At 21.9% G+C, this 19,055-nt stretch overlaps 3 protein-coding genes across 5 annotated transcripts in view; 1 reads left to right on the top strand and 2 right to left on the bottom strand.

Annotated features, from left to right (window-relative positions):
- LOC127281139 (thymidylate synthase) overlaps nt 1-19,055 on the bottom strand; it is a 191,096-nt gene that overhangs the window by 51,730 nt on the left and 120,311 nt on the right. The gene's annotated exons all lie outside the window — the stretch shown is intronic.
- Nucleotides 835-19,055, bottom strand: part of LOC127281157 (uncharacterized) — a 62,768-nt gene continuing 44,547 nt past the window's right edge. For all 3 annotated transcript variants that reach the window (XM_051304695.1, XM_051304696.1, XM_051304697.1), the window contains 2 exons: nt 10,579-11,363; nt 835-945 (listed from right to left, as the gene is read on the bottom strand). In XM_051304695.1, coding sequence (XP_051160652.1) covers nt 871-945; nt 10,579-10,875 — 372 coding nt within the window. In that variant the 5' untranslated portion in view covers nt 10,876-11,363 and the 3' untranslated portion in view covers nt 835-870. The remainder of the gene's footprint in view (nt 946-10,578; nt 11,364-19,055) is intronic.
- LOC127281147 (vacuolar protein sorting-associated protein 37B) overlaps nt 13,699-19,055 on the top strand; it is a 53,082-nt gene continuing 47,725 nt past the window's right edge. The window contains exon 1 of the mRNA XM_051304684.1: nt 13,699-13,716. The gene's annotated coding sequence lies outside the window, so the exon portion shown is untranslated. The remainder of the gene's footprint in view (nt 13,717-19,055) is intronic.

Here is a 19,055-nt window from a genome sequence, read left to right on the forward strand (position 1 = left end):
GGAAATTCGTTCAAAGCCAAAAGGCCATGAACTATGATTAATAAATAAATAATTACAAATAAGTATTATAATAAATTAAATTAAGTATATAAATAAAATAAACAAATTAACAAAAATAATTACAGCAATTAAATTGCAATTTTGTAAGAAAATAAAAAAAATAATAAAAATAATACTATGAGTAAAAATAAAATAAATTAAAATTAAATAAAAAAAAAAAAAGAAAAAAACAATGGGAAAAAAAGAAAATAATACTCACCAACAATCGCGTCACTTGTGGCAGGAATGAAGTCGAATTTTTCGTACAGACAATCGACCCGCACCGTGGTGTTGGGTTTGTTCACTTTCTTCACGCGTACAATCTACGTACGTACATGTTTTAATCGATCGCGCACACCACCAGTGCACTTGACAAATAAAAAAAAAAAAAAAATAAAAAAAAATCGATCAATCACGTTTCAAAAGACAAGACTTCGCGATCCCCACACACACACACAAAGATCACGGAACTCTTTTTTTTTCTCTCTTTCTTCTTTTTCAAAAACTCTATATTGAACTTTTCACTATAGAACAATATTAATTGTATGTTCCATACATATGTATAGCTTTGCGTTGTTTTTTTTTTTTTTAATTTCTCTTCTCTAACACTTTTGACTCATATATCCTTAATATATTCACGTTATCCTTTTTTTTTCCTTTTTTTTCTTTCTTTTTTTTTCACTTTTTAGCTACGGCACAATAAACCGGCTAAAAAAAATAAAAAAAAAAAAAATATATATCTTCCCAACTATATAGTAAAAATTTCACGTATATTTACACACTTTCCACTACGAGAACACCCGCGCACAGAATTTTTTATTATTATTATTATTATTCCCTCCTCTTCGGATAATGCTGGCGCTGCTGTTGCTGATCTTGTCCCTCACGTTGTTTAATGGACGCTCTCTAAAGATAAACATAAAAAAAAATTCTATTTTAGTTGAATATAGTTTATTTAAAAATAACAAAAAAAAATGAGCGAAAATGTTTTTTTTTTCCTTTTTCTTCAATTTTAATTATTATTCTGATTTTTTTGTGATTACGAAAAAATGAAAAAAAAATATTTAGTAATTTTAATTAAAATATTTCAAATTTTGTATTTAAAAATAAATTAAAAATCTTTTATTTTTTATTTATTTTTTTACTATTTTGGTTATTTTAATTACTTATTTTCTTACTATAATTATTTTATAATTAATTAATATTTTAATTATATTATTAATATTAATTAATATAATAATAATAATAATAATAATATAGTACCTACAAATAAATAATATAATTATATTAATATTGTATTTAATTAATATTAATTTTATAATTAATTTATAATAATTATTAAAATTAATTTTTAAAAAATGGTTCCGCTTTAGCTACAATCGTTAAGGCATTGTGTAAAAACGAGTTAGATTGTTCGCTATGTGTTCGAATCCAACTGGAGTTGAAAAATTTTTCAATTAAAAATAAAATAAAATTCTCATATAATTAAATAAAATATAATAAATACTATAATAATTAATTGAATTATAATAATTACAATTATAATTATAAAAATTACAATTACAAAATATAATTATTAAAATAACAATTATATATAATTATTAAAATAATATAATAATAGCAATATTAATAATAATAATAATAATAATAATAATAGCTAATAATAACAATAATTATAATAATAATTATTATTTAGTCAACAAATTCGGTTGAATAAAAATTTCATAAAAAAAAGAATCACTAAAAAAAAAATAATAATAATAATAACTATAATAATAATAATTATTATTATTATTTAGTCAACAAATTCGGTTGAATGCAAATTTGGTAAAAAAAAGAATAAAAAAAAATTATTATTATTAGGTATAATTATTATTATTAATTAATTAATATTATTAAAAAAAATGTTATTATAAAATAATAAAATAAAATAATAAAAATAATATTATAAAATAATATTATTATAAAAAATGTTATTAATAATTAATAATTAATGAATAATATAAATAATAAGATATAATAATATTAATAACAATTATTATTATTATTATTATAAAAGTATTATCAAAATTTTATTAGCATAATAAATTTTAATAATATAGTGAAATATTTATAAAATCGTAAGTATAATATAAAAATAATTTTTAATAAAATTATAATTAATAACAATTTTAATTAAATTTCGAGGAGTTTAATATTTATCTCGTTGTGTTTGTAATATAGTCAGTCGTGCAGTATTTTTCTTTGTTTTCTTTTTGTTTTTTCTTTTTTTTAAAGAAACAAAACACAAAGGCAATATGTGCAAAAAAAAATTCCAGATTTAATTTATCAGGTCACAGGGTAGCTTACGTGGTCACGTCTCGTTATTTCCGCGTGTCTCCTAATCCAGAACTCGACGACAGCGCGACCTTGAAATTACTGAGTCTTGGTTGTGTACATATATATATATATATATATATATATATATATATATATATATATATATATATATATATATATATATATATATATATATGAATCGTTGGTACTCGCGCATTAATTAACGTTCCAATTTCACGACAAATTCGCTTTCGCGACAACGGATACTCGAAATACCTTCTCATCAACATTTATTCGATATGATTAATCGATATTTATTAATATCTAGTAAATTACTAAATTTAACTCGCGTTAATGAGAAATTTATTTTTATATATAAAATTAGAAATTATAATTTCAAGATTAAAAAAAATAAAAATAAAAATATGCTTTCTATAGAAACAATAATTGAAATCAAGGAAAATTGTTTTCTAACCTATTTCTTATAGAGCGAAAGAATTATAATTTTTTTTTTTTTTAATAAAACTTAGTTAATTAGTGATTTATTTTTGAGTTTTCTTTTTTAGAAAATATTTGAAAAATATATAAATAGACGAACATAACCTTAAAAAAAGCATTACTCACACGTCAAGACAACGTTAATACATGCTACTAAACACTTTGCAGTATATTTATATCGAAAATAAATTTAATCAATATATTATGTGTTTTTCAATTTAATTCTATTGTGACAATGTGAAAATAGATAAAAATTAATTTTGCCATCTTTCAATTCGACGTTATCGAGAGCAGACATTTTTGGACACGAAATAAAACAAAACACTGTTGGTACCACTGCAAAAAAAAAAAAAAAAATAACGCACACTACGTAAAAAGCGCGGTAATTTTTGAAAAAATTCAAAAATAAAATTTCAATTCTAAACAAAAAATCGATGAAATTTTATTAATAAATAAAAGTAATTTATAATTAAAATCAGTTAATTTTAATAAATAATAATTTTATAATTAAAATCAGTTAATTTTAATTAAAAATAATTTATAATTAAAATCGATTAATTTTAATGAAAAATAATTTAAAATTAAAATAATTAAATTAAAATCAAAAAGAATTTCTAATACAAAAAAGAAAATTAATTTCTGACACAAAAGGGTTAAACGGTAAATATTATCTATGATTAAAAAAATAAATAATTTTCTTTTTTTTTTTTTGAATGAATTACAATATTAACACCTCAAGAGTTCAGAATAAAAATTTCAAATAATGTTGTTTAAATAATCGATCACAGACGAAGATAATTTTAAGTGTCGGCTTGCACAACGTTTATGCGCGAATATATACATAAATATATCTTTGGGTTGTTTGTGTGTGTGTACGTGGATGTGAATATAGCGAGGAAGGTCAGTCGCTCGCTAACAGCTAATATGGAATGCTGCATATATATAGTTTTTCGAACCAGAAATGTTGCTGAATTTATAATATTGAGGCTACAATTTATATTTAATTTAATAACAATAGAAATTACAAAAAATAATTAAAAATAATAAAAAGTAATAAAAAAAAATAAATTTTTTGATCCTCAATTGGAAAAATTCTCTAAATAATAAAAATTATAAACAAAAATAACCATTCTCTCAGTAATCGAGGTTTCAGTGTATTGTAAATATTCCCTAATTTCCAATGTACTTGATATTATTCTCAAGTCATAATTGGAGAAGGTTTGAAAATTTCTCAAAATAATCAAAATTAATTGGCAAGTAACAGATGTCTCAATAATCGAGGTTTCGGTGTATGGTAAAATTTTCTCACATTTTCAAGTAAAAGCCACTATTGTTTTCAAAACTACAATTCGATGAAGAAAGTTTGTAAACTCATTCAAATAATCAAAGCTAAGTATCGAAGTATCAAGTGTCTCAATATCAGAGGTTTCAGTGTATTACAATATTATCGCTGATTTTCAAAGAGAAATAAAATTGTCACCTCTTCCAATTAGTAAAAAAAAATCACTAAATAATTCAAATTAAATACAATTAATTGGTGTCTCAATAATCGAGGTTTCAGTGTATTGTAAAATTTTCACTAATCATCAAAGAAGAAACAAAATTGTCATTATTACCAAAGGAAAAAATTCTCAAAATAATTCAATTTAAATACAAATAACTGGTGTCTCAATAATCGAGGTTTCAGTGTATTATATTTTTTCGCTAATTCAATAAAAAATGAAATTATCATGAATCGAAATAGGAAAAAAAATTCTCTAAACAATCAAAAATAAGAAAAAATAATTGGTGAATTGAAAAAAAAAAAATTATTTCATTCAAATAATTGATTACTTGACTATTATCAAATAAATATTTTACTTGAACCAAATAATTTTTATTTGAACCAATAATTTCTCTATTTAAACCAAATACCATTTAATTGAAACAAATAAAAATTATTTTAGTTTAAGTAAACATTTATTTGACAATAATCAAGTAACCGATTATTTGAATCAAATAATTTGTTTTTTTAGTCTGTCTCAATAATCGAGGTTTTTGCGTATTATAAAATTTTCACTAATTCTACAAAAAATGAAATTGTCATTAATCGAAATAGAAAAAATTCTCTAAATAAATCAAAAATTAAGTAGAACTAACAGATGTCTCTATATTCGAGGTTCAAGTGTATTGCCAAATTTTTCCCCCAACATCCTCTAATAAAATTACATTTTTTCAAACCACAATTATTGAAGAATTATTGGAATTTTCTCTAAATAATAATTAAAGCAAAGTATAAAAGTTACAAGTGTTTCAATATATCAGAGGTTCCAGTGTATTTTAAAATTATCGCTAATTCTCAAAGAAAAATAAAATTGTCACTATCTCTATTTAAAACAAAAATTCTCTAAATAATTCAAATTAAATACAAATAATTATGGTGTCTCAATAATCGAGGTTTGGGTGTATTATAAAATTTTCCCTAATTCAAAAAATGAAATGATTACAATGGAATAATCTATTTTTAAAAATAAACAAGTATATTATTTAGAAGAAGAAGAAAAAAAAATTATATGTGCCTGCAAATTGAAAAAAGAAAAATTTTTTTTTCTTGAAAGTTAAAAGTTTCGTGGATTTGCCCATATTACTGTCCTCTAAACTTTATAAATAAATAAATAAAAACGATAATAATTTCCCTTTCAATTCTATATAAGGTCTAAATTTAATTCAAAAATTTCTCTCTCTCTCTAAGCAGGTCTCTAACCTATTATATATCGATCCACACACTACCTTGCATACACAGAGAGAGAGGTCTAAGAACCTAAATTTAGAACTTACCTAATATTATATATATATATATATAATCAAGAATATTATATAACATGAAATATTGATCAAAGACGATGGAATATTGTATCTCTCGGGTATGTATTGTCAATATCACTAGCTCGAAGATAAATTTCATCTCTCGTTTAATTTTCCGTTTCCCCTCACTTTATAACTCGTTATCCGTACCGGCTAATATAATTTCAATATTCCAAGTTAAAGACTCATGATATATTTCGAGGGCGAAGCAATATTATTTAACTGAATCGACAAAAATTCCAATTTTTTCTCGCTCGTCAAAAGAGAAAGATGGAAGAGGATATCAATATATATAGAGAGAAAAAAAGAAAAAGATAGTCAATGGATGAGAATTTTCTATCGGGGGAATAAAGCTGTATTCTCCCCCCCCCAACCCTAACCTGGCCAAATTTCAAATCCAAGGCGGGACGCAAACTTTTGGATCAATACTAGGCCATATACGCAAGACTGATCTTTGCACAGTCCAGGGTTTGGTCTCGACCCTGAATTTTAGGGAGAGAGGAACATTCATGCTTTTGATATGATGGAAGAGAGAGAGAGAGAGAGAAAGAGAGACGAGATACTCAACCCTTGAAACTTTATGGTTGGTCCATAATTTTTTGATTGATGAGGAAAGAGAGGGAGAAGAAAAGCTTTCATGTTTGATGATATACTATATAAATCTATAATAAATGGTTGACGTCTAGTTATTTTATTCATGAATTGCCGAAAAAACAATTTTTTGCCGAATACTTTCGTTTTGTTTCTTTCGAGAAATTAAAAAAAATTGTTTTTTTTTTCAATTTCAAAAAGAAATGTCATTTTTCTTGAGAATTAGAAATTTATAACGCAGTGTAACCTCGATTATTGAGACACCTATTATTTCTTATTTAGGTTTAATTAGAGAATTTTTCGCCATATGAGAATAAGGACAAATTCGGTTTTCTTTGAGAATTAGAAATAATTCTATAATACACTCAAACCTCTAATATTGAGACACTTTTTTATTTCTATACTAAGCTTTGATTATTTTAAAAAATTTTCAAATTTTTTCCATCGAATTGTGGTTTTGAAAACTTTTACTTGAGAATGTGAGAAAATGTTACAATACACTGAAAACTTCATTATTGAGACACGTTTTATTTCCACTTAATTATGATTATAATGAAGAATTTTTCAATTGGAGATAACAATATCAATTTTTTTTTTAAATAGAAAAATTTTATAATACACTGGAACCTTAACTACTGAGACAGCTGCCTCTGTCGAACGGTTACTTAAGTTTCATTATTTATAGGATTCTTAAAAAGAATTTCCACTTTGAGATTAGAAAAAAACTTTTTTTTCTTATGTAATTAGAGAAAATGGTAGAATACACTGGAACCCCGATTATTGAGACACGTTTTATTTACACTTAATTATGATTATAATAATGGAAAAAATTTCCCATTGGAGATAACAATATTATGTTTTTTTTTAATTATTGAAATTTCTTTTAATACACTGGAACCTTAACTATTGAGACAGCTGTCTCTAACGGTTACTTAAGTTTCATTATTTATAGGATTCTTAAAAAAAATTTCACTTTGAGATTAGAAAAAACTTTTTTTTCTTATGTAATTAGAGAAAATGGTAGAATACACTGGAACTCCGATTATTGAGACACGTTTTATTTCCACTTAATTATGATTATAATAATGAAAAAATTTCCCATTGGAGATAACAATATCAATTTTTTTTAAAAATAGAAAAATTTTATAATACACTGGAACCTTAACTATTGAGACAGCTGCCTCTGACGAAAGGTTACTTAAGTTTCATTATTTATAGGATTCACACAAAATTTGTCCATTTTGAGATAAGAAAAAACTTTTTTTTTTTCTTAATTGGGGAAATTTTGTAGAATACACTGGAACCTCGATTATTTAGACACCTATTATTTCTTGTAAATTTTGATTATTTCGACAGAATTTTCAAATTTTCACTAATTGTGATTTAAGAACAATCTCAAGTACTTAGAAATAAAATAAAATTTGATAATACATTGAAACCTCCATTACTGAGACACTGGTTATTTTTATTTAAATTTACGATTATTTGGAGAGAATTTTCTAATTAAGGATTATAACAATTTTAGTTTTTCTAAATTATCGAACTATAATACACTGGAACCTAAGTTATTGAGACAGTATTTGACTTTTTTAAAATTGATTATAGAAGGATTTATGAATTTTTTAAAATTTTAGTTCAGTAGAATATAATTTTCCTTTAATAATTAGTGAAAATTTTACAATACTCTGGAATCTCAATTGCTGAGACAATTGACTGTAATTTATTTAAAGAAGTTTCCAAATTTTATTTTTTTTAATACATATATTAAACATAATGCATTTTCTGGTCGAATAATAAAAGCAGGAGGTGTGGAAATACAAGTAAGCAGGATATCTTGTTAAAAGAAGCCGGACAACCTTAAAATCCGATGCTAATTAAAAGAACTTTGCATGATTGTCCTCATTTTTTATAAAAGGTTTTTTTTTCTATTTTTTTTTTTTTGTAAAAAAAGCACTTAATTCGTTAGGTATTATATAGTCATTAGTATAAAGTGGATTATATATTGGGACAAACAGGAAAAAGAAGAAGCTAGAAGAGTATAGCAGCACTTAAAAGCCTCTTTTTATCCAGTCAGAGAAAAATTGATATCTAATTAGTAATTCCGAACGACTACTATATATATATTAAATGGAATTGAAACTACGCCAAATTCATTTCTTTCATATATAATATAAAATGAATTCTTTTATATTCTTTCTATTCATCTCAATAACGAACATCAAAATGATATTTTACATTATTATAAAAAAAAACTTATATTTTTTACAACATTGATACGAAGAAAAATTTTAGTATATTACTTTATTTATCAATATTATAATTTTAAAATAAAAATGGTTTCTTATTTTACATTTTGAATTAGACTTCGCGAGTATATTAAATAATTATTATTTATTATGTTAACAAGTGTTAAGTTTCCATTTTTGTAACCCACATCAAAAGAATAATTTTTAATAAATAAAAAATTAAATATTCAAATTAATAAAGTATTTTAATAGTTGAATTTTAAATAAAATTGAAAATTTTATTATCAGCACATGACAAAAAAAAATGTTGCTTAAAATTCTTTTTCTAAATTTAAGAGTAAAGTAAAATTTTCCAACTCAATTTAACGTTTCATGTGTAACGTAAGTGCCTCACTAATCGAGGTTTCAGTGTACCGTAAAATTTTCTCACATTTTCAAGTAAAAGTCCCTTTTGTTTTTTAAAACCACAATTTAATGGAGAAAGTTTGTAAATTTCTTCAAATAATCAAAACTAAGTATTGAGATAACAAGTGTCTCAATATCAGAGGTTTTAGTGTATTACAAAATTATTACTAATTCTTAAGGAAAAATGAAATTGTCACTATCTTTATTCGATACAAAAAAATTCTCTAAATAATTCAAATTAAATACAAATAATTATGGTGTCTTAATAATCGAGGTTTCAGTGTAGTATAAAATGTTAGTTAATTCTACAAAAAACTGAAATTGTCATCAATCGAAATAGGAAAAAATTTTCTAAATAATCAAAACTAAGTAGAACTAAAAAGTGTCTCTGTATTCGAGGTTTAAGTGTATTAATAAATTTTTTTTTCAAAATTCTCAAATAAAATGACAAATTTTTAAACCACAGTTAAACAAATGTTGAAATTTTCTATGAATAATTAAATGTAAGTATATAGAAGTAAAAAGTGTCTCAATATCAGAGATTCCAGTGTATTTCAAAATTATCCCTAATTCTCAAAGAAAATCAAAATTGTCACTACCCCCAATTGAAAAAAAAATTCTCTAAAATTGGAAAAGGTTTGAAAATTTTTCAAAATAATCAAAATTAATTGAAAGTAACAGATGTCTCAAAAATCGAAGTTTCGGTGTATGGTAAAATTTTCTCTCATTTTCAAGTAACAGCCCCTATTGTTTTCAAAACTACAATTCGATGAAGAAAGTTTGTAAACTCATTCAAATAGTCAAAACTAAGTATCGAAGTATCAAGTGTCTCAATATCAGAGGTTTCAGTGTATTACAATATCATTGCTGATTTTCAAAGAGAAATAAAATTGTCACCTCTTCCAATTAGGAAAAAAAACCTCTAAATAATTCAAATTGAATACAATTAACTAGTGTCTCAATAATCGAGGTTTCAGTGTATTGTAAAATTTTCACTAATTATCAAAGAAGAAACAAAATTTTCATTATTACCAATGGAAAAAAATTCTCTAAATAATTCAAATTAAATACAAATAACTGGTGTCTCAATAATCGAGGTTTCAGTGTATTTTAAAATTACCCCAAATTTTCAAAGAAAATCTATATTGTCACTACCCCCAATTGAAAAAAAAAATTCTCTAAAATTGGAAAAGGTTTGAAAATTTCTCAAAATAATCAAAATTAATTGAAAGTAACAGATGTCTCAATAATCGAGATTTCGGTGTATTGTAACAAGTGTCTCAATATCAGAGGTTCCAGTGTGTTATAAAATTTTCGCTAATTATCAAAGATAAATGAAAATGTCACAATCTTTATTTAAAACAAAAATTCACTAAATAATTCAATTTGAGTACAATTAACTGGTGTCTCAATAATCGAGGTTTGAGTGTATTGTAAAATGTTCGCTAATTATCAAAGAAGGAACAAAATCATCATTATTACTTTTAGAAAAAGTTTTCTAAATAATAAAATCGGGAAAAAAAAACCTGGTGTCTCACTAATCGAGGTTTCAGTGTAACGAAAATTTTCGCTCATTTTTTCGAAAAAAAAAAAATAAAAATTCCAAAACAAATAGAAAAAAAATGGTTGCGCTCACCTTAAAGAAGCATCGTCGTCTTCGTTCTGTTGTTCCGTGGTTGTTGGCGATAATTTTCGTTGCAATTTGGCGCGACGTCGACCCGCCGTCATCATGCAGTCGAGCACAATAAGTCAGATGACGGCGTTGATGATGACGACGACAATAAAATGCATTTTTGGCGTTAATGACGATAACATTGATGCCCAGCCAACAATTTTTTTGCTCCACATGATGATAACAATGACAATAATGATGATGATGATGATGATAATGAGGTGGTTTTGGATTTAATGACGATAAACGATCCTTCGTCATCGCCTTTTTAAAAAAAATTAAACGAACGCTCACTTCTCACTCTCGAGAGCAATGGACGGCTCTCGCGTGTAAATACATATTTCTCACGATTTTTGCAATAATGAAGACACAAAAAAACAAACACACAAAGAGACAATTTTTTTTTTTTCTTTAAGGACCAATGAAGCAGGAAGGAAGAAGAAATATCTCTATAACGGCATCAACATTCGTTGTTGTTGTTGTTGTTGTTGTTGATGATTATTATTATGATGATGAAGGAAACACACACACATACAAATATATATGCGTGTTCCTTTTCTTTTTTTCCCTCCTTTCTTTTCTTTTGTCCGTTGTGTTTTTTTTTAGTATTTTTTGTTCACAGCCACTATCTTCTCCTCTCCCACCTGCTTTAATTCAGCTTTCCTGTGCTACGCTAATTTTCAGGAACCATCGAGTCCCTCTGATTTTTAATGTCCCCTTGGTATTTTACTTATGTTCTCTGCATTCACCTGTAAAATATAATTTCCTTCTTTAGTTTAATTTTTATTTTTCAAAAAAAAAAAACAATTTTTGTTTCAATTAAATATATATAATTTTTTTTTGTATTAAAACAATTTTTTTTGTTATTACATACAAAATTTATTTGATTCAAATAAATATTTATTTCATGCAAATAAATATTTATTAGTTTTAAATAAACATTTTGTTTTGATCCAAATATACAATTTTTTGTATTAACACAATTTTTTTTTTATATATATTTCATAAAAAATTTATATTTAATTCAAATAAATATTTGTTTGATTCAAATATATAATTTTTTGTATTAACACAATTTTTTTTTAATATATTTCATAAAAAATTTATATTTAATTTAAATAAATATTTGTTCGATTCAAATAAATATTTATTTCATACAAATAAATATTTATTATTCTTTTAAATAAACATTTGCTTGATCCAAATATATGTATACCATTTTTTTTTTGTATTAACACAATTTTTGGTTATTTCAAACAAAATTTTATTTAATTCAAATAAATATTTATTTGATTTGAATAATCAATTTGTTTAAATTAAATAAATATTTATTTAATTTGAATAATCAATTTGTTTAAATTAAATAAATATTTATTTGATTTGAATAATCAAATTTGTTTAAATTAAATAAATATTTATTTGATTTAAAATAAAAATTTGTCTAAACGAAATAAACATTTGTTTGATCTAAATAAACACTTGCATGCTTAATCTAAATAAAAAATTGGTTGATTTAAATGAACAATTTTTTTTTGTTCCAAATAAATGTGTTTGCTTTATTTTAACAAAATCTTTTGAACCAGGAAAGAATTTATTTGAATCAAATAAAAATTTTGTTGATTCAACCAAAAAGTTTGATTAACTGCAATAGTTTTATTTTTTATGTATCAATGTAACTGAATATTAAGCTCTTGATAAAATTATTCTATTACAAGTTCTATTTACATACACATATATAAATATATATATATATATATATATATATATATTTGTGATTTTACAATTCGAAACCGATTGGAAATGAAATTTTCCTATTGTTTTCCTTTAATTACCAATTGTTTGTGTTTCATATCGAGCACACTACCTTGTTGTGGATGTCGTCACACAATATACGCGAGATTTTTAAACGTTTCAATTGAACATTAAAAATATTTTATACATATACAACAACAAAAGATTTTTTATGCAAAAAAACACATTTTTTTTTACTTTTTCCAATATATAATAAAATAATTATTTTATTTTTTCTAAAAATAATTTTAATATATTATTACATATAATAAATATTTTTATAATATTATTATAATTATATTAATATTATAAATGATTTTAAAAATATATAATAATATAAATAAGTTTAAATACATTATAATAATATATTTTCGAATTAAAATTTTTATTTTTATTTTTCAGTATATTATAACGCATTTTTATTTATACACTCATTTATTTTTATTTCGTTTTGTTGTTCTTTATATTATATATATATATATATATATATTTTATACACGCATTATCCTTTTATTTGTCTATTCGATTTTTTATTTTTACATTCATTCATATATTTCATTTTATTTATTTTTTGCACTATTTATTTTTTCATTTTATTTATATTTTATCCTTTTCACAATTTTTCTTATTCTATAATATATATTTATTTCCAATTATATAAATAAAAGTAATATATTATAAATACAAGTTTTTCAATCAAATACGAACAGAATTTTATTTAAAAGGTTTTATGAAGTGGAGAAAATACTAAAAGACTGTGATGCAAGTCGTGTGTGAGAATTTTAGTATGTAGGCAACTTTTTGATGTAAAACATTAATACATGTAGCATTAAGGAAATAAATTATCTATCTATCTATCTATATTATAAATAATATTTATATTATATTATTTATAATATATTTTTCTTTATTATATTAAATAATTGGAAATTAATAAATAAATTTAATCTAATTAATAAATTTTAATCGTACATTGAAAAAAAAAAATTTATTTAATTCAAGTAAATAATCGGTTACTTGCGACATACATAATAAATAAATTATTTATACTTGAACCAAATAATGTTTGAAATCAAATATAATTGAATTAAATAAAATTGTATTTGAACCAATTATTTTCTATATATTTGAAACAAATACCATTTCAAATAATAATTATTTAATACAAATAAATATTTATTAGATAATTATTTCACTGAAATAATTTTTTTTCAATCGTAAAAATACTTAAAGAATAATTTAATTAAATTATTTAATTTTAATGACCTAATGAATTTATCAATTAATTACATTTACAAAAAATAATATATTAAAAAATCATTCAATTTAATATTAGATTAATAATTATATAAAAAAATTTATAAATAAAAGAAATCTAATTTTGATTTTACACTTTTTTCCCTCCATTTTTTCTGATTTAACAAAGCTGAATGTATAAATAAAAAAAAAAAAAAAAAAAGAGAGAGAGAGAGAAAAAAAAATCCTTCAAATGAAAGGTGTGATCTAACGAGCCTTACAACAGCTGTTTCGACCATAAAAATGACCAGGTGTTTTATATATATATATATATACCATAGAGACACAAACTGATTCTTTTTGCCGCACTTCCTTTATCTTTTATAAAAGTCGAAAAAAAACAAAACGAGGTCAGTTCGACTTTTGCAGAAATCATTTTTTTTTTTTTTTTTAAATCTCAAAACCACTCTTCTCGGACGTATATAATATACAAAACTTATAAGATTATTGAGACGTGGAGGGATAAACCTTATAATAATAAAAGGTCACAATAATATGCTGAGGATCAAGGAATTTATATATATATATATAAAATTATACACTTGAAATTTAAGTCTCATTCTCAAGGATCGAGTAAAATTTTTTAAAAAATTTTTTTTTCTTAATTAATTAATTCATTAAAATTTTTCCTTTTATTATATATATATATATATATATATATATATATATATATATATAAATCAAAAACCAGTTGTAGTTGATAAAACAAATTTTTTTTCGATTACAGTGCCGTATCAAGAGAATTTATAATTGCAATTATTTGCGAAAAAAAAACTTTCTTTTTATTATTAATTTATTTGAATATTGCAAAATATTTTAACATAATATAATTATTAATTAACAAATATTTACTATAATAAATAATTACTGTAATTAATAATTATTATAATTATTAATTACTATAATTAATAATAATAACAATAATAATAATAATAATAATAATAATAATAAATTTAAAATAAATAAAAAATAATAATAAAAAAAAAAATTTCTAAATTTTCATGAAGTAAAAATTTACTGATACTGAACAAACAATTTTATTTGATCCAAATAATCGATTACTTATTGACTATTACATCAAATTAATAATAATTTATTTGTGTTAAATAATTATCATTTAAATAAATAAATTTAAAAATTTTAAATTAAATATTAAATTTATTTGTGTTAAATAATTATCATTTAAATAAATAAATTTTATTTTTTTTAAACACAAAAATTATTCTTTCAAATAATTAATACAATTTTTTTAATCTTTGTATATTTTTATTCACTATTAGTTTTTGAAGTTGGCGAAAAATTTTTTTTTTCAATTTGTAAATAAGTAAACAATGTAGAAAAAAAATCTAGTAAATAAATAAAAAAAAATTAATTTTCATTATTTTATTATTATTTATTTTACTATTATTAATATTATTATTATTATTATTTAATATTAATTAATATTAATATTATTTATTTTACTATTATTATTATATTATTTTATTAATATTTTTATTATTATTAAAGTTATTATTTTAAATTATAATTTATTTAATTCATATATAAAAATTATTTTGGTTCAATATTTTTTTTTTTTTGCTAATAATCAAGTAATTATGTATTTGAATCAAATAAATTTTTTTTCATTGTACCTCCCACTAAAGAAAAAAAAAATTCCCAAGTAATTGGATTCAAAAAATATTTAAAAATTAAATTTTAAAAAATTATTAAATAAAATAGTTAATAATAAATAATGCAAAAAATTGTAAATTAAATACATATATTATATTAATATTATAGTACAGTAATAACAAAATTTAAAAATCATTAAATTTAACTCGATTTAAATTCAACAAAATAATATGAAGAGTAAATAATATTTTTATTTTGGTCATATATATATATATATATATATTCCTAAATTCCCCGTTAATCACATTGTGAAATTTCAATTTTCACAGACGGAATATAAAATGAACAATTTTTTACTTCTATTGTCTCTATATATGTATATATATATATATATATATATATATATATCAAGGGATTTAATTCCTCTCAATTTTTTTTTTTTCATTTTCACGGAATTCTACAGACACTGGACGATCGATTTATCAGTTTCCCGCGACTCAACGTTTGAGCTTTCGTACCAGCAGTAGCGTTTTTCATGATGAAAAGAACGAAAGGGATTGGGGATGTCAAAGAGCGCTTCCAGGGAACGAGAATGAGAGAGAGAAAGAGAGAGAGAAATAGATAAAGCACACGAGGTTAAGGGAAAAAAGTGGGGGGTAGAGAAGGTTTCTGATTGGATCATAAAATGTATTAGTGTGTAAGAGAGAGATGAACGCGAAATGATTGGAAGTATTTTGTGCAATATATATATATATATATATAGACGATTTTTCTCTCTAAAAGAAGATCAGATCTGTTTAAACGGATGAATGGAATCTCAAAAGATTGAAAGATAGATAAGAAAAAAAAGGGGGGCAGGGGAAAGAAAAGGGGTAAAAGAGAAGAAAGCATGAAAAAAAAGTAGAGGGGGAAATTAATCTAGTCACGAAAAATAGAAAAAAAATAGTTAAGTATTTCCTAATAAAAAAGAAAAATTAATTAATTAAAAATTAATTAATTAATTAGCTATTAGTTAATTAATTAAAATTTAATGAATGAATTAATAAATAATTAATGAATTAATATAATTAAAGTATTAATTAGCAATTAATTAATTTCAGAAATCAAATTATAACAAAAATACTCGAGTTATCAGAGTCAATGTTTTGAAAAAAATATTTTATTATATATTATATTATATATAATATATAACTACATGATTTTTATTCACTATTAGTTTTTACGTTTGTGAGAGGAGGAAAAAAAAAATTGTAAAACTTGGTAATAATTACAAAATGGAAAAAGTAAAAAAAAAATATCATCGGTATAGTTCAGTGGTGTAAAATGCTCGACTGTCATGTGAATAGTCCCCCAGTTTCGATTCCCGGCGAAAACACGAAAAATAAAAAATGTTTTCCAATGGTTATATTTCGAAAGCAAAAAAAAAAAAATTCCATCTAAAAAAAATATTATTTAATTTTATAGAGAAATAAAAATAATTTCTTCTGTTTTAAAAAGGCGAAAAACGTGGGGGGGGAAGAAGAACCTAGAGAGACTTGATATAGAAAATATTTTAAAAGTTCGCCTCTTTCGCATCACTGTTTCGTTTCTTATAAATATAGTAGTTGTATATATATATATATATATATATATATATATATATATATATATATATATATATATATGAGAAGCCAGCGCAACAACGCTCCTGCTCTGAGAAAGCACGTCGAAGTATCCATTTTGAAACGGGACTTTACATAATATAATATTGATGAACAATGTATACGTGTATATCGAACATTTGATCCAAGCCATTGTTAGTGCCTTGTTGCGTTTAAAAATGAAACTTATGGAAATCAAAGGAAATATTATATTTTTCTTTCCCCCACCCCTTTTTTTATTTTTTTAATATTTACACAAATTCACGCACTCTACATTTTAAATAATTGTTTCAAAAAAAATTTTACAAAATAACACAAAAAATGTCTTTAAATTTTTAAAAAGCCATTTTTTTTAAAATACGAATATTTTATTTTATAATTTCTAAAAACTCAATTTTTACAATTTTAAATATTTATTTCTATTTACTTATTTCGATTATCGATTTTATTATTATTATTATTTTCGATTATTATTATTATTATTATTATTATTATTATTATTATTATTATTATTATTATTATATTATTATTATTATTATTTACAGTACAAAATTATTTTCATCATTTTTTTCTTTCTATTATTAAATTATTGTTTTTAATAACATTTTTTTTTTTTAAATAATTTTTTTTTTACAGAGAAAATTTATTTTATAGATTCTCTGTGAAAAATACGATTATCCGAAAATCGAACACAGAATTTAATTTCAGTAATATATATATAATATATATTATCTATAGTAAAAGGTAGAAATTTACATGGGAAATATCGATTTTGTGAACAGAATTATTTAAATTACGAAAACTAATTAATGGATAATTAGTGAATAACGGAAATACGTCAGAAAATAAATCTTTAAAATTATTGATTATTTTGTTAATATTATAAAAATAATTAATTTCAAAAAAAAAAAAAAAGTTTTACATTAAAAATGTAAAAAAAGAAAAAGAATAATTTTGTCACTTTTATTTTAAAAATTTTTTAATTTTTGTTCTAATCAAAATGTTTCAAGCCAACGAATTTTTTATAAAATTGTAAACTTTTTCATTATTTTATTATTATTATTATTATTTTACTTATAATTGTTATTCTTTTATACTTAATTTTAATTTTCAAAAAATATAATTTTACTAAAAACCGTTATTTTTGAAATTTATTTTCAAAAAAAAAAAACAACCAAATAGATGTTTATTAAAAAGGAAAAAAATTTCAAAAACTATAAATTTTAAACAAGTTTAAACTTTTGTGAATCTAAATCGAGTCTCACTTTGCGTTCACACACAGAGAGAAATATTCTAAGTCCCACGGAGCGGTTTTTTGAAAAAAATCACAAAAACCAACTAAATATTGGAATTTTTGAATAAAAATAAGATTTAATTGACGAGTAGACTCTAAAATTTACAATTAAATCAATTTTAAGTAAAAAAATCAAAGCAATAAAAAATTCAAATTTTCACTCAATTTTTAACTGTAAATTAGGAAATTTTCCAAAAAAAATTTTCACTTATTTAATTATTATAAATGACTTAAAACTTTTTTTTTACATTTTTTCAAAAAAAATCCGAAATTTCAAAAACATCCAAAATCAACCAGATTTTTGTATTTTTTTCGAATTTTGAAAATAAATTTTTTATAAAAAATATAATTTTTCACAATAATAATGATAAACGAAAAGTATTTTTAATTTATTTCGGAAATTTTCCAATTATTTTTGATTAATTTTCCCCACTTTATGAAAAACACACTAAAAATGAAAAAATTAAAAAAAAATTTTCGAATTTTCAAATAAAAAATAGATTTAATTGAATAATTCACTTTCGATATTAATAATTTAATGTTTATTTTCCAAAATTAGCATTATTTAAAAAATTTTCCATTTTTTCAAAAAAAAATTGCAATTTTTTTAAAAAAAAACCGTTTTTTTTTTTGGAAATTCAAATAATTATTTAAACAAAATTAAATTATTTGATAATTTTCACTTTTTTCGAAAATTGAAATTTAATTTTTTATATTTTTTCCGAGTATTTCAAAAAAATTTTTGACAATTATTTCGTTATTAAATAGTATTTATTTCACTTTACGCTTTTTTTTTTTTTTAACAA

Source organism: Leptopilina boulardi, unplaced genomic scaffold (genome assembly GCF_019393585.1).
Source record: "Leptopilina boulardi isolate dan_hultmark-lab unplaced genomic scaffold, ZJU_Lbou_2.1 LbouV2_266, whole genome shotgun sequence".
Lineage (NCBI taxonomy): Eukaryota > Metazoa > Arthropoda > Insecta > Hymenoptera > Figitidae > Leptopilina > Leptopilina boulardi.